At 29.9% G+C, this 24,872-nt stretch overlaps 1 protein-coding gene across 1 annotated transcript in view; it reads right to left on the bottom strand.

Moving 5' to 3' along the window:
• Window positions 1–24,872, bottom strand: part of LOC148283063 (uncharacterized) — a 59,507-nt gene that overhangs the window by 8,538 nt on the left and 26,097 nt on the right. The window contains exon 5 of the mRNA XM_088224127.1: window positions 766–956. Within this exon, the coding sequence (XP_088080253.1) occupies window positions 766–956 (191 nt within the window). The remainder of the gene's footprint in view (window positions 1–765; window positions 957–24,872) is intronic.

The raw sequence follows: 24,872 nt of genomic DNA, 5'->3' as shown, positions 1-24,872 counted from the left end.
ACAAGAAAAAAAATAAAGCGAAGAAAATCGAAAGTTTTAATTCATATCTACATAAAAAAAAATAATAAAAAAATAAAAACGTTTTTATTAAATTTATGGAAGATCGTAACTAATAATATTGCATAAAGATAAATACGGAAACCTTTGTATTTATTTATACAAACATATTATCTTTGGTGATACTGCTATACCGCGTAACCTGTTCATTTTACGAAAAAGTTTTACAGAAATAAATTCATTACAGGGATTAAGAGCCGTTAGTTTTTAAGTAATGCCATTTTCACCCTTGTAACAATAGTTTTTCTGATACTCTAGAAGTGTTTTGTTTGATAAAAAACTTAATTAATAAATTAAAAGAACGCTGTTTAGGATCCCCTGCAAAAAGCGATCCATTTAAAATATCGATTTGATGCTCATGTATAAACATATGTACATTAAAAACAACAATATTTGAGGCATATGTTTTGCTTAAAATTTGAAGTATATGAATACATTTCGTAAGAACATGGAAGTGAATTTTGACAGTTAAATTAACTTGCTGTTTACTTCAAACTGAGACCCACATAGAAAAAACTATTTTGATATATGTGGGGGTGCTGATGAGCAAAGTTAAAATATTTCGTATGATGATTTCATCTAGTCAATAACAAGTGAAATAGTTAATAAATTTTTAGGCATCTATATTCCCTTCTCTACGGATTTATCGTCACACAAATATAATTCGGTTTCCTCATTCTGTTACATGTTTAATTGTAAGATATTAACCTGGTCGTTCATAGTAGATATCTCATTATCAACGTCTCTGGGAGTCTCCATTGTGGTAAAAGGTTTGATGCCGGCAAGAACCTCGAGGATGAAGTGTTGCGGGATTCCGCCATCAGCTCCAGGACGACAGATTACTTCCAGACTCCTGCTTCCATTCACCAAGTTACACTCTTCGGGAGGATCAGGCGCTTCTAGAAAATGAAATTATACTAATTATACGAGCATTTTAGGTTGTCACCTTAACATTAGATTGGAAAAGAAAATGACAGTGTCTTTTCAATTTCCTAAAACTTTAAGCGTTTATACTTTGAAAAACTTTAATTATGTTGGTTGATTCAAAGGCCTGAAATTTGACAGTCAATTGTTTTAATAAACCTTAGTAGTTATTTTAAGTAGAAAAATCGGTGAGTGTAGTTCGTAAGTAAGAACAGACGACAATACCTGGGCGTTTTGTAGTGTAATTTACTACTGTCATTGAACCTGTTGGTGTGTTGGTCTGTTGTGGTGCAAAAAAATTTAAATAAATAAGAAATCAAAGAATAAATGATCCTGGTACCCAGTAATTAATAAAGCACGTACAGGCATAGACTCTGAAATGACGTTGATTTCAAATAAACTATCAGCTTTATGTATATATATTTTTTTGTTAATACTTTTTCTGAAGATATGAATTGAAATTTTTGATTTACTTTGTTTTATTTTTTATCTTGTTTTGATAAAATTTATGAGCACACATTTTTTAAATATGTGTTTATTTTTTTTTCTAACATATAAATTATATTCAAGTATATTGCTATTCTTTAGTTTTAATTGTATGATTTTACTCTATTTTCTTACTTTAAAAAAAAAACATTTCTCTAAACTATTTTTTGTTTATTATTGAACATGTATACAGTATTATATATGTACACTTTTTATTTGATTATTAATTAAAACGAACGTCTGAGCCCCCGATGACTAACTATTATTGAATAGTTTATCGGGATATAATATATTTTAATACTTTGTTTTCTTTAAAATGTATAAATATTGTAATAATGTGTTTATTTTATTGAATAAAGACTCTATGAAAAAAAAATTGTAACGACTGCGACATAGTACGAATCAATGATAATGAAAAACGTAAAATTATTGGTTCAACGAACTTATTTTGGCAAAAATGGGTTTAAGTAATTTTTTTTTCTGTTTATTTTTTTCTCGTTAGTTTTGTCTTGTTAAAACTATTGTTTAATTACAGTATTCAAAAAAAAAATTTCGGTAAAGTTATTAAAAAAGTATACATATGTACTATTCAATTGAGATCTAAAATGCCTTTATTTCTATTAATATATTAAAAGAAAATATTTTAAGGCTCGTGACCTGTCATCGGCTTTTGAGACTCATAACCTATCATCGGTTGGCTAAAATGGCTTATTAACATACTCTTTACGGGTATGGGTCGTCGCTGATTGTGTCACTATAAATTGTGTCTCAGTAATCAACTAATGTAAAAGTATGTATATTGTTTTTAAAAAATATATTTAAAAAACGGGTTGTAAGCCTCGTACATACCTAGACTTCTTTATTCTCTTCTTTTAAATACTCTTTATCTCTGTTGTAATATTTAAAAACAATTTATATATTTTTTTTAATGTAACCGATCTTGTATTTTTATAAAATTCCGTTTAGTTTTTGTGACTAATTTTAAGACGAAAACTTGAAGATATTAAATAAAAAATGTCTCATTCATAGGTATTCTCCCCTTACTACGTTCATTATAATATATATGTATGTACTAGAATTTAGCTCAGTATACATTTCAGCACTTTTCAGGTACATGTAAATTTTCAGTATCGTGAAAGTTAGGTTTAAGAAATTTTGCGATGTTAGCTTACAGAGGAAGAATCCAACTTGCAAATTAAGGCATTACGTACAAATTTATCAGCGCCATTTGGTGTAAGCATTTCCGGTAGGCACATCATAAAAGCTCTTGATGAATAAGAATTGCTAGATTTGTCTTTCGTTTTGGCGGAGGGTATTTTAAGGGCCGCGTTTACATTTTATTAAAATAAGTCATTAATTACTCACACTGGAAATTTATAAACAAAAATAAAAGACGCTTAAAGTGAAATATTTTTTCTGCGTTCAAAGGTTTCACTGTTTAAACAGATAATATTTTTCCCAATTGTATTAATTTGTGTTGCTTAAACTGTAACCATTGTTTAAGAGTTGTGGTTCTGGTTGGTAGTATGGGAGACTTGAGCAGAGTTCAAACGAAGACAAAACAATAGACAAGACAATATTGTTCTGTCCCAGGTCCATAAACAGCCTCGACTGCGTGAGAAGGAAAGTGGAATAATACAACGATTCAATAGTAATGTAAACACGAACGCAGCAAAAATTGATTGAGGCTGTCCTGCGGAGATAGCCTGGCCGTTTATCTCTAGTAAAATAATAAAAATAATCATGATTTATTCACACAAATAACAATAACTTTATAATAATAATAATAATAATGTTTGGATAATTTATATAGCGCCATTTTTGTGAAAACCACCCAACACGTCTTGCAGCTACAGAGCGCATGGACAATAAGAAATCTAGCCCCTATTTACATTTTTTTTTTTAAATTTTTTTATTTGACCATGAAGTTTAGAGTGTGAGCGATATTTCAAAAACGAAATAAAAGCAAATTTTTAAAATTAGAATTTAGATATCAACAAGTCTTGGAGCTACTGAGCGCATGGATGGTTGAAATTATAAACCCCATTTATTAAATTTAGATATTTAATAGTTGAAAACATTTACATAATATGATAAAAATAATATGATAGCTAACATCACAAAAAGTCATGCAGCTTCAAAACGCATCGACAAATGGAATTTCAACAAAATAAGAATGATTTTAAAAAGCTTATAACAAAAAATAATTTTAAAAAAACGCAATAATAATACATTGCGCAAAGAACTGGTAAGTATGGCAATTAAGTGAACATGTAAGAGCACAAAAAGTAAAATATAAAAAACTAAACAAATATAGCATTCCTTAACTTTTTATTAAGGTTAACAAGACAATAGACGATACTCAAACTCAAACTCGACCCTGTTTTATTTTGGTGTGCAGTAAACAGGATCTATTGTCTACTACATACACACTTAGATAATAGATTTCTCTGAATCATGTCTAGTCTGCCTAACTAGGTACAATCTGTTTAAAGGCAGATATTTTAATGCAAAACAAACAACAACATTTCTATCTACTAGTAAATTTGATATACAGTTTTACAATACAATACAATATAAATTTATACCATTTATTATTTACGAATGTTTTTGAGTATATTTTTTAATTTTTTTCGACCTTAATTCAGTAACCATTTTTTTACAAATTTAACCCATTGTCCAAGCCTTGAAATATATGTGAACACTAGAGCAATAGGTCTGAATCTAGGACACGAAAGTATTGTCATGTCCTCGTGTGAACCATACATTACACGTTAAGTTATGTTAATTTTTATGAGTTTTAAACTAATTAGGGCATTTGACGGCAGTTCACGTGATCTGCATCTCAGAGGAATAAAATTTGACATAAAAACTGTACTTTCTAAGATACTTGAACAAGAAAAAATGCAAACAAAAGGGTGGGTGCTAGTTAAATACAGGAAATAAAGCGATTAAAAAATATTTATGAAAACCATGTTGGATGATCTGAAACAGTATAATCAGGTTAATTTATCTAACATTGTTGCAATAGAAATGTGAAAAAAAATTGAAAAGGGAATTATGGAAGTCAAGCCAATCACAGGGCCGATCCAGCCAATGACTGGCCAAAACCCGCAAATGACAGGTCATTAGCCCTGTAAATTACTATACTTCCATATTATCATAAAAAATATATTTCACCTTTCTGTTGCGACACACAATAAAGATCTTTATAACTCTGTAGAGAGAAAATCCAGCGTGCCTACATTTATTTGGACATTCTCAAAACATTTTTGATTAAACTAACTGGTACAAGAAGTATAAAATATTAGAAAATGGTTTTCAGGCGTTACTTTGTAGGTAAAATAATTCAGCCAGTTGAATCTCACCCACTTCAATAATAGTTTCAGCTATTTGACTTCACTAAAGTCAACTGATGGAAGAGTTGAGAAAATGTGGAAATTTAAACATTGGCAGAATGGTGAATGTTACGCAGTGTATAAAGTGACAACTACGTCAAACGTCATACGTAGCTCTCATTTTCAAATAGGTTCGAAGCGGTTCACCGCTGTCGTGTCTATAATTATAATAATTCCCGGTACAAAAGCGCGCGTCCTTCGAGCACGGAAACAGAAAGCGCGTTTACGCGCATACGGCACTTGACAGGTTAACTACTCATGACAGGTCACACGCCTTGTAAATATCTGAACATCCAAATATCTTCTTTTAAATAATGTCCTCCATATCTTGTAGGATGTGATTAAACTAAGAGTGTGTTGTGCAACAAATCGAGATGTGGTCCCGTGGCGAGTGTCATGGATTAACGGATCAAAGGTCCGTGGTTGGAATCCCACTCTACCCAACTTAATTCCCATTTTCTAATGGTAAGTTATTTTTAACGCATTGAAAATGGCCGCCAAAAAAAAAATATTTGGGTAAATCATAAGAATGCAAATGTTTTTTTACCTTAAAAAATAAAACTTTTTCATTTTTCATAAAATAAACTTTTATATTTTAAACGTATTCCAAAAGTTATTAACTTGTTCACTTATCTTGTTTTTATTTTCAAAAAAAAAACGAGTAAAATTTTAACAAAGTCTTAAATAATTTAATTGTGCTCACATAGAATTGAAGGGCATTTTCCATACAAACAAAAGAAACCAAAAAACAGTTTTATTAATATCAAAAATCGCATATACAATGAGGTATAAATTATTAAATTTTCCAAAATAAACGTTGTTTTGTTTTTAAGAAACAATAAATTTACTTATGAGAGGTTTGTTCAAAAGTTTTTGTTACAAAAAAAATAAATTACGTGTACCCTTCTAAGTGGGTTTAATTCAATTCTCAGGTTTGAAAATGTATCTAAAATAAAATTTATTTAAAGTTTATATTTCTTATTTAAGGGACGACTTTTGTAATAAACCCAAAATACATTTCATTTGTTTTATGCAATAAAAAATATCGATGAGTTTCAAAATAAGATTTGTGACTTATGAAGAGAAAACTTCGTATTAAATTATTAGGCGTAATTAATTCCACCGTACCTCATCAGGGTTACATTTAACTTTACAGTTGAGTCTTTTTTCTATAAGTTTTATCTACACAGTGAAAAAAAACCAAATTATATCACTGTACATTAAGCACCAATTTCGGAAATACTTTCTGTAAAAAATTAATTCAATTGAGCTAAAGAAATATTTTTAAAATAATTATTTCGCTTTCGTAAAGCATGTTGTATTGTGCGACATGAAAAAGTTTTGTGTGCAGGTATGTAATGATAAAACTCTGTTTTAAATAAACTTGTAAAAAAAATAAAAATATTTGGAACTTAAAAAAAAAATTGTTTGTTTTAATAACGATAAAGAAATTTTGCTATACGTACTGAAAAATAATAAAAAAAATAGAAAATAAAAAGATATCTTGTCACATAGTATTGGTAAATCACATAACATTAGTCATATTTTTCAACAAAATGCGGAAGGATGTAGCGGAATAGTTATATTATTAATTTTACAATAATATTTATGACCATTTCACTTATCAGTGCCTTAACTGAATAAAAAAATATTATTCTTAATTATTTATTTTCGATTAATAACAGGCCAGGAGGTCCAATGACACAGTAGTCAATAATAGCATAGAATTGAGAATTGAGAAAAAATACGTTTTAATATTTATGTTCTTACCGGGAATCAACCCCGAAACATTCCGTACGTGATTCAAGTGTCTTAACCACTTAACAACAAAAGTCGTTGATGTGTTGGCAGAAATGTATTTTTTCCTAAATTCTCTTTTTTTCTTTGCGTCATTTTAGTGGAAATTAATTTTTCGCATTTTCATGAAAACACCCTTAGATTTATTTAAAAAAAAACGGTGTACATGCCACATGTACTACCTATTATAATGACAATATTTAACCCTTACAAAGCAATTATGTTTATGACGTAATACTACGTAGAATGCAATTTTAGTTGCAGTGGATATTGCTTCTGAAGTTCGTGTCTTCCGGAATTATTTAATTACAATATTAATCTCCAAACAGAACAGTTTGCAGAATTTACTTGAATAATTTCTACACAATCTCGTATCGAGTGCAGTCACTAAATGAAAATTGAATGGTGCATTTCATAATAACTTCAGCACATCCAAATGCAGCATTATGCATCTTGAATCGACTCCATTAATATCAATAATAACTTATTAGAGATAAATATTAGATCGATATTATTTTAAAATCAATAGTAATTTTATTACATTGATACGGGCGAAGGAAGCAAAATTCCTTTATATATGTTATTAAAATACTTTAACTAACGTTTTTTATTGTGTTTTACGAACCAATCAAAACGTTATTTAATAAATCTTTATATTTTGGTTTATAAAGCATTCATTAATTGACGATATAAACAGGATGTTCAAAATAACACGAGTTACATATTGTTTACTACATAATAAAAGAAAAAATGTTTTTATCGAGAGAGACAAAATATCTCAGAGAGTATCTCTAAATGTTTGCAGACAGGCTGAATTTCCTCACTAGGGAATCATTTATATCTAAATTTGTTGCAACAGAGAGAAAAAAATTTTTTCAGAAGGAAAAATCAAAATCTAGGCAATAACAGAACTTACGAGCTGGTTTAAGTGGCCACTTTTACATTCGCCATTCTGCTCGTGTTTAAACATCCACATTTTCTCAACTCTTCCATCTTTTGACTTTTGAAATAAAGAATCTGAAACTTTTATCATGTGAGTGATATTCATCCGGCAAAGCCAATTATTCACCAATTCACCAGTGGGCAAGGCCCGAAAACAGTGTTCCAATTTTTACACTTCTTTTTATACGAGCTAGTTTGATCAACAATGCTTAAAGTATGTCCAAATATTTTTAAACACGCTGGATTTTCTCCCTAAGGAGATATTTAGATCTAAATTTGTTGCAACAGAGAGGGAAAATATTTTTAGGAGAGAGGAGTTTTGAAAATGTGGAAGTTTAAACAAAAGCAGAATGGTGAATGTTACACAATGCGTAAAATGGCCACTTCAACCAGCCAATGACAGATCGTAAGCCCTATTAATGCTTAGACTTACATATTCTTTTCTCAAAATATTTTCCTTCTCTGTTGCAACAAATTGAGATCTTTATAACATAATATTATTAATATTGAAAGCATTTACTTGGTGGTCAAACATTTTACTAAATGTTATTAAATATTTGTATATGACCACTACCGACATTTGTATATCTTCCAGTTTTTTTAACCCCCTCACTTCATCTTTTCCCACTCTTTTTTCTACTATTTCTCCCACAACATAAAATAATTTCTTAGCCTTAATCAGTGGACGTAAAAGTTGCATGTTGGTTCGATATTTTTGTGCAACAGCCATTGTGAAGGTGTATAGTAGGTTTTGCACGTTAGTTTAATTAGTGTCCTGACGAAGAGACAAGCACGTCTCAAAACCAGTAGACGTAAAAAAGTCGGTTAATGGTAATATGAAAATGTTTCTCAGAGATACTAGGTATCTCAGAGAGACTAGATATTTCAGAGATACTAGATATCTCAAAAATACTAGTTGAACACTTTATTGTAAAGCCTAAGAACTCTTGGCGTTGCTTAAAAGAAGCCGGCATTGGTTTTGTAATTTGCCACGGCAAATAAAGTGTTCGTTTGATAAGTGCAATTTAGAACAATGATGTTAATTTAAGACAGAATATCTAGAGCATCTATCTTATCGGATAAAATATTGTATAATACCATTATGAAGCTTAAGTTATCCTGAATGTAAGGCTAAAAATATGAAAATACTTCAGTCTGTCAAAGTAATTATCTATCGATAATAAATACCGATTAAATTGTTTCGATAAATAATTAAAATATGAGTTGATAGAGAAAGTTCTCGGTGGAGTTTTGACACAGAAATTTTTATTTCTATACTCTTTCTCAAAATAATAAACTAAAATTGGTTATGATCAGATTTGAGGAGCGGAAAGGGGAAAAACGCAACTTTGAGTCAGTCCACTCAGCAGTTGTCTTTTTTGCACAATATCGGGAAGGTATCTGCGAGAGATTGAAAGAAAAACTACGAGTATGTTCAAATACTATGATTCATCAAATTTCAAATCTTTTAATGAACAAAATAACTATTGTAATTGGCTAGTTTATCGCTTCAAAGGTATGTAGTAATTTTTTTCCTACCATGCCGGTAGAATAAAGATTGATATTTGAAACGAAATAATATTTAAAAAAATAACCAAGTGAAATAAAAAAGTAAGACCAAAATACAAAAAAAACTACAGAAGTTTGGAAAAAAATACCAAAATATTGTTGAAATATCAACTGGTCCAAGAGGTACAAAAGTATTTTCAAGCCTTGCCAAGAATACGAAAATTCAGCAACAGATAGAAGAATTAAAGAAATATGGATTTTCAAACATTGGCAGAATCGCGAATGTTACACACTGAAAGCACCCACTCCTTTTCGCAACTGTTAATAGAGACTTGTGGCTTTCTTCAGTTTTGCATTTTCACTATCGAATTTTTTCACATTTGTTTTATTTAAAAAAATATATTTATTTGTTTTTTTTTGCAATTTATGTACTACTTGATAATGTTTCCTCGCAGGGGTGTCCTGTGCCGTTTTATATAATTTTAAAACATGTCTTATTACTCATAATTAAATAATAATATCAGATACAAATAAACCACAATAAAAACTCACAAAAAAAAAAAAAAAAGCATCCCACCTAACTGTTTTTTATTGTAAACATATTACAACAGAAATGAAAAACATTTTACAGAAGGGAATATATATAAGTCTAGGCATCCACAGAGCTTATGACCTGTCATTGGCTGGTTTAAGTGGCCACTTTACATACTGTGTAACATTTATCAATCTACCTATATTTTAACATCTACATTCCTTCGGCTCTTCTATCTGTTGACGTTTATGAAGTTAAAGAGCTGTAACTTGTATTTTTGCGGGTGAGATTCATTTGATATAATTATTTCACTTAGATACTAGCCAACACATGAAAACATTTTTTAATTGTTATACTACTTCTTGGACCAGGTGGATTCGTCTACAATTTTTTGAGTTTAGTTTGAATTCTATATTTACATGTAAAATGTTCTTCATGTCTGTTGTAATATGTCAATATCAACAGCTCCCTAAAGGATTGAATCCAGTCCTTGTCTACAAAAATTTGGACAAACTCAAAACATTGTTGTTTTCTCATTAATTGTTTTAATTCTTGATATCTTAATTTTTTTCATCATAGAGACTTAGATGCAATAAATATTATTTTTGACGCACGAACTTTGTGATTATTCATTTTAACAAAATAAATATAAATTACTTCTTGAAAAAGTTCTTCATGTTGAAAATACAATATAAAGATCGTACAACTTAGAAATCTCATTAAATCCATTTTTGGGAAAAAATAATAAAATAACCAAAAAAACAGTTTTTCCATTAGTTCATTTTTGTCTAGTTTTAAAGATTGCATCCATATCACTTCACACTTTCTACCTTTACAAGAACAACATGACAAAAAGCCTTGACTTATTAACTTCGTATGTTTCGATGTAATAAATATTAAGTAATCACTTTTAAAATAAAATATGATAAAATTTAATTTTCATTATACCTTGATAAAGAATATTGTGTAGCTTAAAATACAGTCGGTAGAAAAAGTAAAAAATAAGTTAACAAATTACAACATGGATAAGAAATACCTTATATAAGAGAATATGGTATTCTCCATCCCTGTTGTAATTTGTTAATCTTAATGACTCCCGAGGGGGTGAAATCCAGTCTTTTGTCTACGAACATTTAGACAAACTCAAATATTGTAAAAAATAAGTGGTTAAAATCAAAGTTGTTAAGAAATAAAAATTATCAAACATGTTATAGTCCTAAGGTAGAGTCTCGGACTAAATATTCACATATCTGACGTTCAAAGCTCGCTCAACCAAATCGAATTCCAATTTTAAAAATATATGTTTAAAACTACGATAAAATGAATATTTCTACCCGCATAATATCACACGTAAAACAAACAAATTCTGATTTACGCGTTATCTAATAACAATGACAGGCAAATAATCGTCAAACCGGAATAATCACCATATCTGAACACTGAACAGCGTTGTGTACAATCGGTAATAATATGTTCCTAGCGTGCAATTTGCCCATTTTTCCATCCTTTGCATAGGTCTAGTCATAAAAGCGATTAATATTCATGCCAAAATCCTCGATACACCCCTCTTTGTGTTTTAGAATGGGCTTTGTAATTCGTATGGAATAATGCGATGCAAATTATCTACCCTCCCACAGTTGTATTGGAAAATTTCAGGGGTGGAGTGGAGGATCGATAGCCAAATGAACCAAAATACTTGTTGATATTGTTTTTGCATAAATTTCAATGTTTAATTGGAACTTTTTTCATTTTCAGATGTAGCGGAGAATTTAACATTTTTGGGCAAATGCTTGCAATAGAAGACCTCATTTTAAAAACCTCAAATTGTTTAAACTGAACACCATGGTTTAACATGTATTTAAAAAAATAAAACCTTAGATATTCTTTTGGTGCACTGTCTATTTATTTACATACATGAGTTTATTGTACATTATTTGACACTTAAGTACCTACTCCATGGGACTAAAAGTCCTGTGTTGAGATGGGACTAGCAATTAGTTGACACAGACACATGAGTATATCACTACAAATATAGGATCAGAAACACAAAAAATGCACATGAATATAGTAACCAGTAAACTCTAACATTCGGAAAATTATCAAGGAGTTTCCTACTCAAATCCCTCTCATTGAGGAAAATCCAGTCCTTTACTCCTTTCTTGAAAATAGTTTTGATCCTTAAGAGCTTAATACGCTCTTCCAAAATATTGAACACTCTTGGTGCGATTAAAGGTGTCTCTGAGCAAAAGTCATACGAGTTTTTTACTTGAAAATTTTATTGATATTGTACGTAAGCGGTATGTTATGTGAAAGTGTTTTAATACAGAATTGGGAATTAAGTGGTTTTTAGTGCAAAATGTGTAGAAATTACTATGAAAATTTGAAATAAAAATTGCGTTTTTTAAAAAACTAATTTAGATTTGTCAAAATACTCCGTAATCACTGCTTAAAACATATATAACAGACTATCCAAAAATATCCAGAACTTCTTTTGAACTGTTATTCAATGAGTGATAGTGGCGCTTCATAGTTGAAAAAATGCTAATTTAACGATATTTTCTGTTCAATCAAACAAATGACGTGGACAATAGAGGAATATCACATTAAAAATGATAAATGAAAACACTTCAATATTATAAGATATGAATTGGATTGGATATTCCAAATTAATTATGAAAAAAAAAGATTTTTTGTAAATTGATTTCACATATTTTTATCGGTAGTTTTATAGTAGTAGGTACTTATGTGATATATCCCTTTTGTTGTTTTCTCTAAACCATGGTATTTTTAATAGTAATTTTGAGGTACCCATGATTTTTCTAGAAATATTTAGAAACAATTGTATTGACTCGTAGACAGAAAACAATAAAATCCAATGGAATCATTTTGAAAAATTTTGGACATTTATGTTTTTAGAACGATGTTTTTCATTGTTTTGCGCCTAGTTTTTGGATTTATCGTTTTAAATATTCATTTTTTTATGATTTACCCAAATATTTAATTTTGAGGGCCATTTTCAATGAGTTGTAAATAACTCACTATTAGAAAATGGAATTAAGTTGGGGTAAAGTGAGATTCGAACCACGGAATTTTGGTCCGTGAGTCCGAGACACTACCTGCAGGACCACAACCCGATTTATAAAACATATTTTTATCGCACCTTACTACAACGGAGATGGTGAATATTTAAGATTTTTTAAGAGAAAATAAAGGATTAGGTATTTACCGGGCTCACGACCTGTTATTGTCTTGTTTATGTGGCCACTTTACACAGAGTGTAACATTTGCCATTCTGTCTCAGTTTGAATATCCACATTTTCAGTTTAACAGCTGACACTGAAACTGAATAATACTGGATGACGTCTGGAATTACTTTTCCATTTTTTTAAATCAACTGTTTTTTTTATTTTTTATTTATTTATTTATATACGGCATTTCTGCCATTTACATATATGTGGTATAAAGAGTGCTTAGAAATAAAAATATTAAAAATAAAAAAAAATCGAGTGTGAAATATTCATATACTCGTACTGTACACATTATTAATTACTTGAAATACATACATATTTTAAAGAAATTATACAATAACAAAATACATTAATCAATCAAATTATAACTATTCCAACCCAGTCTTCTGAAGATGATTTGTTCTTTTTGATAAAAATAAATGAAGGAATGGTTAATGTTACATAATGTGTTAAGTGAGCACTGAAACCAGCAAATGACAGGTAATTATCTTTTTAAATTCCTAGATTTCCATTGTATTTTTGAAACAAATTTAACTCAAAATAACAGAGTAGTTAATTAAGTCGTTTTTAAGATAAATCTTTTTAAGATTAACAATTTAAGAATTTATCTTGAAATTTTCTCAAAAAATACACCCAAAAGATAAACCAAAAGGTCACGTGTCAGTTTTCCTGAAAACAGGCTATAAAGGAGTCAAAGTGAAAACATAATTTTCAGTCGGTTCATATTTTAAAAGTAAAATTTTCCCCAAGGACATATGTAGTTATTCCAGTGAATAATATTTCTCCTAATAATATAAAACCTGTTACTCTGGAAGTTCGTGTGTCAACTGCAACCCGAAATGTTTGCAAATTATTCACAACTAAATTTATAAACGCCCGGGACTTTCTCTAGATTTTCGTGAGTAAGAAAATTTGTATAAAAAAAATTACAAGCTTTATTTACTAAATAAAGATAGCTGTACTGCGTTGGTTTGGACATTTTTTTTTCTTTATTTTTTTTTACGCTTTTTGTACACGCGGCTTACCACCTTTAATAGAATACAAAAATCAACAAAATGAAATAAACCTACATACTACACATATGTACATGCATTATAATATTTATTTTTTGTAATTTACAAATGTTATCCTCAAAATATTGATAATTAAAAATAAAATAAACAAACTTTTGTAAAACGTCACTCCTCATTTGTAAACAAGAATATTTTTTTTCTTTTACGTAATGGGAACTTATTACACTTTGAGATTTTTTTTTTTTCATAGAGTCTTTATTCAATAAAATACAGGGTGTTCTTTAAACCCTGTCACATCTGAAACCACAATGATCAATATGTCTATAGCATATTTAAAAATATATTTAGAAAAAATAAATTAAAATAAAGTATTTAAAAAACAAATGGTTGTTTACTTCTGCAGGGGAGAAGTGAGGGGAGCGCAGCGCAGAATTAGATTCTCCCCTCCCCCTCCTTGTTTCTCCCCTGCAGAAGTAAGTAACCATTTGATTTTTTTGATATTGTTTTAAAAAATTAACTTCGTCCTAAAAAAAATATTTTAATGTGCCAATATGTCTTCTTGCTTATACTGATCATAGTGGTTTCAGATATGACAGTGTTTTATGAACACCCTGTATACACATTATTACAATATTAGTACATTATAAAGAAAACAAAGTATTTAAACATATTTTGTCCCGATAAACTATTCAATAATAGTTTGTAATCGGGTGCTCAGACATTATTTTAATTAATTATCAAATAAAAAAGATTACAGAAATAATACTGTGTACGTGTAAAATAATAAGCATAAAAAACAGTTTGAATGAATGTTTTTTTTTTTAAGTAAGAAAATAGAGTAAAATAATACAATTAAAATTAAAGAATAGCAATGTACTTGAATTTATTTTAAAAATAAGAAAAAAATAATAAACATAAATGTAAATAGTGCGTGCCCATAAATGTAATCAAAACAAGATAAAAAATATAACAAAGTAAATTGAAAATTTCAATTCATATCTACGGGAAAAAATAAGAAAATTTATATTCCCTATTTAAATAAGATCTAAAAAATGTTTATAAAATAAGAAATAAATAAACGATAAGGTTAACCAAAGAAAATATAAAAAATGTATTCAATGAGAGATAAAAAAATGTTTTACATAAATAATGAATCAATATAGGAACGTTCTGTATACTAACCACCCACATAATAAAAACATTTTTATTTTTACTGAGACATGTTTTCATTTCAAGTGGCAACATAATATAAATATATGTATTTAATTAATGTAAAAATTGTATGTAGTAATATTGTATTTAAATTTGTTATCTGAATAAAAAAAAATTAAAAAAAAATGTTTGCGGCTATTTCACGTACTTTAAATGAAGGATGCTTTTTTCTGGTCAAGTGAAGCAACGTTACGCATTAACCTCGTATTTTAGAACATAAAGCTACACTCCACAGTCATACTCAAACGTTTGTTCGAGGAGATGTGATATTTTCACTTTTCATTTCACTCAACCTCCTTTTGATTAAAATACTGGTACTTTGGCTTCTGTAAGATTTATATATTAAAGAGTTTGTATCCCTAAATCACTTGAAGCTATTGTATTTGTTTATTAAAACACTTAATATACATATACAGTATACATACATATACAGAAGAGTGGGCATATTGCCTTATGGCAGTATCAGTCAACTTGCTTTAACCATTAAATTTGAGAAAATTAGTAGTATCTGAACATATTGGTGGTGTATTATAATATTTTTATTAAAAAACAGAAGATTAATAAAACCTACATATTTCTTAAGAAATAAAAATATACTAAATATTAACACTATACTATGAAGAGAAGAGGAGGTAAAAAGGGAAGAAAAGAGGGGAGGGAAAGGAAAAACTGGAACATTCAGGAAGTTTATAAACTATTAGCATAAACTATATGCTTATATACTATTTAGCATAAGCTTTTAGCACTTTTATACACCTGTATCATCAAACAGCTATTATTGATAATATATAATGATATTTCGTAAATATTTAAGTCAGTTTGATAATGTTCTTATAAGACGCATCACATATATTTTTTTTTAAAGTAGAATCAAATCAAATAAAAGTGTTTTGTTTTGGATACCTTACCAAATTTTACTATGTAATTCGACCAATTATCTGCATACACAATAAATTTGATAGATCTTATTTAGATAAATTTGGATCATCTGTTACATGAAGGCGAGGTAATTAGTCATACGCTTCAGTGCCAGTCCAGAGCCAATGAAATATTTCAGTTTGAAAAACCATTAAAATTAATATTTCACGTCCACTTTGATAGAAATCGAACCCAGGACCTCAAAAGTTACAGACGAATGCGTTAATCACTACACAACGAGGTGGACTTGTATTGACTTTATTTTTTATTTGGAATTCGTACATGAAAACACCCATTAAGTCAAAACCATTCATTCATACAGACACACAGAAAATAAAATAAAGGTGTCTCGAATTGGATCCTTGTGGTAATCCCGTAAAAATAATTTTTGATTCAACATTAGAATGATTTTTAGTGTCAGTTGAAAAAAAATATGTAGATAAATAAAATGATGCATAGTGTTTAATGTGTCGTGGTGTAATTTTATATACTAAACATAAATCAGTACTATAGAATATTTTATTCACTTTTCCGAAGATTTCTTCGTGCCAGCCACATCGCATTTCATAAAAGTACGACTGGTTCCCGAATACTGAATTTAAGCTCCACGACGAAGGAATATAAGTAACTTTGTTCTGTTAATGTTGAAAAACACACAACATTGCTGTTGACGTAAAGTTCCTGTGTATAATGTGTTGTGTAACACAATGTAAACATGTCATTTAAATCTTTCATTTAAACGTTGGCTCACTGCGGCTTTAAACTGTTTGTTTCGCCAAAAACCGTGTTTGTAATATACGCTGTTTTTATTAACTTTTGGTATAATAAAGAATTTTTATAACTTTTCATGGGTATTAATAATTTGATTTGCAACTTATTTTCTATGCTTCAATTCTATACATTTAAAAAATAAAATTCAGTTCATATTATTAACCAAAATATTTCAATTTTCAGGTCATTTTCTATAAGTTGTAAATAACTTTAGCTGGAAAAACGGAAACTGAGTTAAGGTTGAACTTAAACTTAAACCCAGACCTTAAATCAGTGCGTCCAGAACCACAACCATGAAACCACAAGCTGATTTTATTATTAAAGATTTAATTTTAGTAATTCTTAACCTTATGAAGTAATTTAATATTTCCCTAATTTTTGTTATTAAAGTGTGTGAATATGATGCTTTGTATTTATATCATAAAAAAAATCGCATCCTCGGGGAACTACCAGATGAACCTAAGTATGTTAAAGAGCTCGTTTCTTACCAAATAGCCCGATACTTTGAGGATCTGGGCCTGGAAGAGGGGATTTAGCAAAATGAGAACTTTTACTCTCCACACAGTAGCCAGGTTTTTTAAAAACCTGGGCTTAGAGGGTGAGAACTGTTTCACAGAGACCCGTCTCTGTAGATCTTCACAAGTTGTAGTGACGCCAGGAGCTTAAAATTTTACCACTGACCCCCACTTCAAAGAATAAAAATACATATTTTTCCATTTTGATTAAAGTTGATTCAGTCATGAATTTTTTCTCTATTCGGGCGTAAAAAGAATATTTATTTATTTAACTTTTTGTACATAATTTAATTTGTACATTGGCGGGCTTATTGACAAATGGCAATTTCTTCCAACCAACCAATAAAATAAAAATTTTATTTTTATAATTCAAGTTACAGAACATATTCAGTAGAAAAAAATAATAATAAAAAGTTAAAAATGTATAAAAATAGAAATAAACGTATTTGTTTATAAATTACCTTAAATCAAAACTATAACTCAATGGGAAAAGGGAAAAAGAGGAAAGAGGAAAGAGAAAAAAGGAAAGGAGGAGAGATTAAGGAAGAGAAAGGAAATGTTTCTTCAGACGTGATTTAAACAGAGATAATGTAGTAACATTTTTGATGGTGGATGGGAGATGATTCCACAGTCGAGCCGCATGGACACTATATGAATGAGAGAAGAAAGAGGAATACAGTTATGAATGTAAAATAAAAGCAAAACCAAAAGCAAAATAAAAAAAAGTGAGATAAGTCTGTCTCGTAGTATACATAGTGTTTCGCGTAATCACCTTTCATAATTGAACGTTGTCATGCAGTTAACAGCCAGCCATAAAAAGTGAAACTGAGATAATAGCACCTTTGTGAAAAGAGTGAATAATTTAAATTTACATAAAAGTACGAATGTTTTTTACTTCGATGAATGATAAATAATTCAAATTCTGGCTGACCACACAACCTAAGATGTACATTTTGGAGAAAATAGTCTGCCTTAGTAAAACTCTGATGTATTTTGTGTCATTATGTATTCAACGTATAATTTTATATTTTTATTAGGATACTCAATTGCAGAGAATTACTTACTACAATATTTGACTTTGTCCAAATGTTTGTTGACAAAAGAATGGATTTCACCCCCTCGTGAGTCAGTGAGATTAACAAATTATACTTAGGATGGAGAATACATCAAATAAGGGAATATGGAAGTCAAGGAATTTACAGGGCTTATGACCTGTCATTGGCTGGTTTAAGTGGCCACTTTACACACTGTGTAACATTCACCATTTTGCCTATGTTTGAAAATCCATACTTCTTCAATTCATCTATTTGTTGAATTTAGTGAAATAAAAGAGCTGAAACCATTATTGTTCTCCATACTTGTTGTAATTTGTTAATTACTTACTTAATTTGTTTTGTTAACCTTAAAAATAATTTGACATGCCAAAGGAATTTTAGTTTTTTTTTTAGTATGGCTGACCACACAACCTAAAATACGCATCTTGTAGAAAATAGCCAGATCTAATATTAAATGATAGCTCATTCAAACTTTGAATGCACGAGTTTACAATCTGTATTGGAACAAATATTTATATTTATTTATTTAGATACATAAGGTTATTCTACATTATTTGAGACAATACATCCCAACTCCATGGGACTTAAAGTTATGTGTTGAGATAGGACGAGCAATAAATTGACACAGACATATGAGTATATCACCACAAATATAGGATTAGAAACATAAAAAATAATTATAAAAAATATTTTTTAAAAACATATATATGGCACATAACCGACATCAATAACGGGCATCTTTGAATGAATCAATTTACAACATTCGAATACCTGTGTACTAATCCACATTAAATTATTTAAGTGAACTATATTTCAGGAGACATTAATTTTCCCTTTATCTTAAGATTTTTCCAGAGCTCTGGGTATTTTCTTAAAATTGAGAAATGCCGTTTTTGTGATCAATATATTTACGGTTTTTTGTCTGAAAGCGGCTTGACTGTTTTTAGCAGAACGTGGATGGATCTTACTGCACACAATAACACCGATATTTCTTTTATTTTGTTTTTGTTGTTTTTTATATGTTTGATTGAGGTCCTGGAATCGATTCCTGGCTGGATAGATATGGAATATTGATTTTTTATGTGGTGTACTTTGCAATATTTTATTATTTCTGGACTGGCAACTCAAGCGTAAGACTGATCGCTTTACCTTCAATGTTTTTTAAATACGCTGCTGAAGTCTCAATTAAGTGCTCTATGCACTTATGGGTGCGGATAGAGAAATGATGATAAATTATAGATTGTAATCTTTAAACAATTGATTAGCAAATCATTGTCATTTCGATTACGCGGTGAACAATCTAATCTTATACCAGCCAATGACAGTTCATAAGCCCTGTAGATGCCTGGACGTCTATATTCCCTTCTTTAAAATGATTTTCATCTCTGTTATAATAAAAAAAGAAAACTTCTAACGGCTTAATATTTTTTAACATTTTTTATTCGCTTACAATGTTATAAATAATCACATGAGCACTGCAATTTAGATGCAATTTTTGGCGATAATCAAAAACGTTAAGTCAAAAATTAATAATACTTTTTTAATATCTTAATAAAAACTTATGTTTTTGAAAAGTAACTACGTAGACTTACGTAATATAAACTTTAGTTTATCTTGACTAAGACATTATAAAAAATGCACGAAACGAGGGTCGTTTGAATAGTTTTTCGATGTTAATTTTATTATATTTATTTTGATTTCACAATATTTTGAATTCTTCCAAATGTTTGTAGACTAAAACTGGATTTTATCCCTAAGGAGTCAGTTAGATAAACAAAATTGAGATGAATAAATTACAAACATTTCGACAAATTCTAAATATTGTTCTAAAACCAACTGGTTCAAGGAGAAGTTTAAAATATTTAAAAAAAGAAACGTGAATCTTGTGAATAGATTTATCTGATCGAATTATTACACTTACAAGGCAACGCCTAAAAACAATTTTCCATCATTTTTTTATGCTTCTTCTTTTACCAGGTAGTTAATTCAACAATGTTTTGAGTATGTCCAAATGCTTGCAGACTGGCTGGATTTTTTCCCAAGGGAGTTGTTCATATTTAAACTTGTTGCAACCGAGAACGAAAACATAATTGAGGGGAAATTTGGGAGTTAAGGCATTTATAGGGCTTATGACCTGTCATTGGCTGGTTTAAGTGGCCACTTTACACACTTTGTAACATTCATCATTTTGCTTATCTTTGAACATCCACATTTCCTCAACCCTTCCATCTCTTGACTTTTGTGATAATAGTAATAACTTTTGCTTCATCAAAAAATTTACAAGATATTTACTTTTGCAGCATCAATAATAACTTTTTCTGCATACACAATAACTTATGCTAGATAGTTCATTTTTACAGATGCATGTATTTTACAAAGGAAAGAAATATTATGTTAACAAAAAAATTGACAAAAAGAATTAAATTATTATTAGTAGTGGGAAAACAAATTTTCACGCATATGCGGGGCGCGAAATAGTGGGGGCGAAGCCCTAAAGCTTCTATAATGTTATTGAGCGGAGTGGACTGTAATGAAGTTTAATGAAAAGAAGTGGATATCCTTGATATGCGGTACGCAGTGTCAATCGGTCACAACCCCAGTAAATGAGATGGATTAGGAAAGGATACCACTTACCTTATTCTAGTTCTTGATGGACTTGTTGGATACGACTTGACACTTATGGTGGCACAACACGAAAGCAGGCCCTGATCTGGAGCTTAACACTGGTGGTTGGTGAAAATGAAGTTTATAATACGGCACACGTTCAAAAAAATGAATGCGCTATGTATAACACGGGGTCTTAATGTGACGGGTGATCAAAGGGTACTGAAGTGAGATGTGAACAATGGTTGTGAGTAAAAAGGATTAAAAAATTGTGACAATACTTGGCCAATGCATACCCACATTATTTGCAACCAATAAGAGCTATATTATAATGAACCAATAATAGGTCAACAGCATATATCAAATTCCTAAACTGATGTAAATATGTAGGTTTATACAAAAATTTGAACGTCTTTATTATTAAATTTATTTCAACAGAGAGGGAAAAATTTTTGGGATGAATCTCACCCACGTGATAAAGGTTTCAGCTCTTTTACTTCACAACAGTCAACAGATGGAAGAGTTGAGGAAATGTGGATGTTCAAACTTGGGCAGAATGGTGAATGTTACACAGTGTGTAAAGTGGCCACTTAAACCAGCCAATGACAGATCAGAAGCCCTGTAAATGCCTAGACTTCCATATTCCCTTCTCAAAAATTTTTCCCTCTCTGTTGAAATAAATTAAAATATGAACAACTCCCTATGGAGGAAATTCAGCCAGTCTGCAAGCATTTGGACATAATCAAACATTGTCTTTATTATTGCCTGATATTTACTGTTTTCTAATACGAAGCGACAAAAATCTTCTTGATCATAAAAGTTTTTTTCTTTGTTTGGTTGCCAAATATTTTTTTCAATTTGCCACTGATTTTGCGAAACAAATAAAAATACAGCATTATTTTTGGTACATGTACTTGTACACACACAAATCTGGATTTTCTCCCAAGGGGGAGTAGGTATATATTTTTGTTTATATCCCTACAGAGATGAGGTAGAATCCTGAATTTGAAAAAATTCTACCTCATCTCTGAAGGGATATAAATAAAAATAAAAATACATTCATTAAAGTAATTTATGTTCAAATCTCAAATTAATATTGTTTTTATTTACTGTTGTTTTTTGTAGAAGCTTTTGAATTCAAACAACAATAGTTGTATTTGTTATGATAAACAGGACATTTACGAATTTAGTCTTGCAGTTGACAGGAGTTTTGGTTTCCGTCTAGTTTTACTCCCAAACAAGGCAAAGGGTGACTGTTTGACAGAAGCAATTTGAATCCGATTGAAGGTATTATATTTCTGCAGTATCTGTAAGGGGCAGTTTGACCGCAACCAAGGATACATTTCCAGAAATAATACAAAGCTTTGCAACAATAACGGCAGTAAGTGTTACAATTGGAAACGAATAATTTTATTAATCATCACCATTTTATTTAACTTTTTGTACATAATGTTAGTTGTTTTTTGGCGGGCTTATTGACAAATGGCAATTTCTTCCAACCAACCAATTAAATTAAGGTTTTACTTTTATAATTCAAGTAAAAACATATTCAATAGAAAATAATGATAAAAAAAAGCTAAAGATATTTAAACATAGAAATAAATGAATGTGTGTAAACATACCTTAAATCAATACCATTATTCAATGGGAAAAAATAAAAAAAGAGGAAATAGGAGAGAAGGAGAGATTAAGGGAGAGAAAGGAGAAGTTTTTTCAGACGTGATTTAAACAGAGATAATGTAATAACATTTTTTATGGTGGATGGGATATGAATCCACAGTCAAGCAGCATAGAAACTATATGAGTAAGAGAAGAAAGAGGAATTGTGGATGGGTATTAAGAGAGTGCTTCGATAATTAAAACGAAGAGGTTAACCATAAACTGATAAACGTTAAAAAAAATTACGCAGAAATATAGGAGCGTTAAGACTATGAAGTACATTGAACAGAAGTAAAATGGAGTAAAAGTCTCTCCGCTGCCTGATTTTGAGCCATTTCAGTTGACAACGATAATCAGAAATGTGGTCATCTTAAGAGTAAAAATATAACTTATCCATGTATTGTAAAGTCGTTCAAGTTTATCTAGAGGCTAACAGCTTAAATCAGCCATGAAAACATCAGCGTAATCTAGAATGGGTAGTGGTAATGCTTGTACTAGGTACTAGAGTGCATTTAGTATTAATGGGTAAGAATTTTTGCAACCTTCTAAATGAGTGTAGACTGAAAAATATATTGCGGCTTAATTCGTTAGTATGAGCTCGCCAGTATAGATGTTCATCCATTAGTACTCCTAGATTTTTTACGGATTTTCTATATTGAATATTAGTACCATTGACATAAAGAGGATTAAGTGAAGATACGTCTAACTTACTAAACAATCTTTGACTATCCGCAAACATAATTGTGTTTTAGATGTTTGTAAGTAAACCGTTCTCTTTTGTCCATGTTGACAAGCAATTTAGTAAATATTACATCGATTCTATTGCTTCGCTGGTGTTTTCAGGTCTACAATAAATATATAGTTTTAATTCATATTCCCTTTCTACACCAAATGGTGCATAGAGCACTGTATTGGTATACAAATCACAGCGTATCGTGGTCATTTCTGTAACATGAAGGTAAGATGATCAGTTCATATTTCAAATAAACCGATGCCATTACACGTTGAAAGCAGATTTAAATAGACTATGGCCCTTTATGTGCACGCTTGCATGATGCGTTATAAATAGATAAATCATTTTATAATTGCATTTATATTTTTGGCAGGCGCCGTGGCGCAGTTGGTTAGACGGCTATCTGTGAACCTGGCGTCGCGGGTTCGATTCCCGCCAGTTGCAAGAAAAAAATCCAAGAAAGATTTTTTTCACAATTGGTCTGGGTGTTGTGGTGTATTTTTCATTACCTTCTTCCATATTTCCTCTATCCCACCTGCTGACAAGCCTCAAAATAGAGGCTTAGTGGGTTATTCCTTTTTTTAAAAAAAAAAGAAAATTAAGTTTATAAATATTTTATGAAATACATTTAAATATAAATAAATTTCATGTATTAAAATTAAAATAATACCAACCTACTTTAAAATCATTAATATAATTTCCACAACAATTATCTTAAGATGTAAAACTATAAATCTTCGTTGATTATCTCACAATACATAGATGTTTGTCAATAAATGCTTACTTTGTTATAAATTTTTCCGTATTTCAAATATAAATACCTAAATTCCCCAATACTTTTTAAACACTTAACCTTGCCCTTAACTATTGGTTTTTCCCACAATTATGATTAATGTACATGCTATAGTTAATAAGACTTTTTTTTTGTTTTTACGTAACTACCTTGAATTACATAACTACATAAAGACATCCGATCCATCTTATCTTCACATTTGTTTGACAATGCCCTTACAAGGTGAAACAATTGTCACGAATTTTTTGTCTTTATATTTGTAAAAATAAAATAAAGTGTTCAGTACACTCAAATCCGAGTTTGATTTCTTACACCTATATTTCATGTTTAAATACGCAGTTTTACAAAATTAACATCAACTCAATCAATATGTTAATAAGATGATCAGTCTTACGTTTCAAGTGCCAGTCCAGGAACTATAAAATTTCTCATCTAAAACACCTTTTAATATTTCATGCCAACCATGTCGAGAATCGAACCCGAAAGAGATCTTATGGTAGCTGAATGAACTGACAATTACACCACGAGGCCGAACACTTTTTGTTTATTTTACAATTAGGAAGGTCCATGAAATACTACTGAGTAAAAAATATTTTTTAGTACTAAGAAGTGGCGTAAAAAATATTCTTAAATTCACGAATTTAAATTCGCATGGTGGTGTTTGCATATCCTTTAACGCTGCATAATATTTCTTTATTTTTTTGTC

The sequence above is a fragment of the Micrasema longulum genome, unplaced genomic scaffold (genome assembly GCF_059751315.1).
Source record: "Micrasema longulum isolate JH-2025_06_02 unplaced genomic scaffold, ASM5975131v1 h1tg000263l, whole genome shotgun sequence".
NCBI classification, from domain to species: Eukaryota; Metazoa; Arthropoda; class Insecta; order Trichoptera; family Brachycentridae; genus Micrasema; species Micrasema longulum.
Note: the sequence above shows the minus strand (reverse complement) of the source record. Positions and strands in the feature narration are given on the sequence as shown.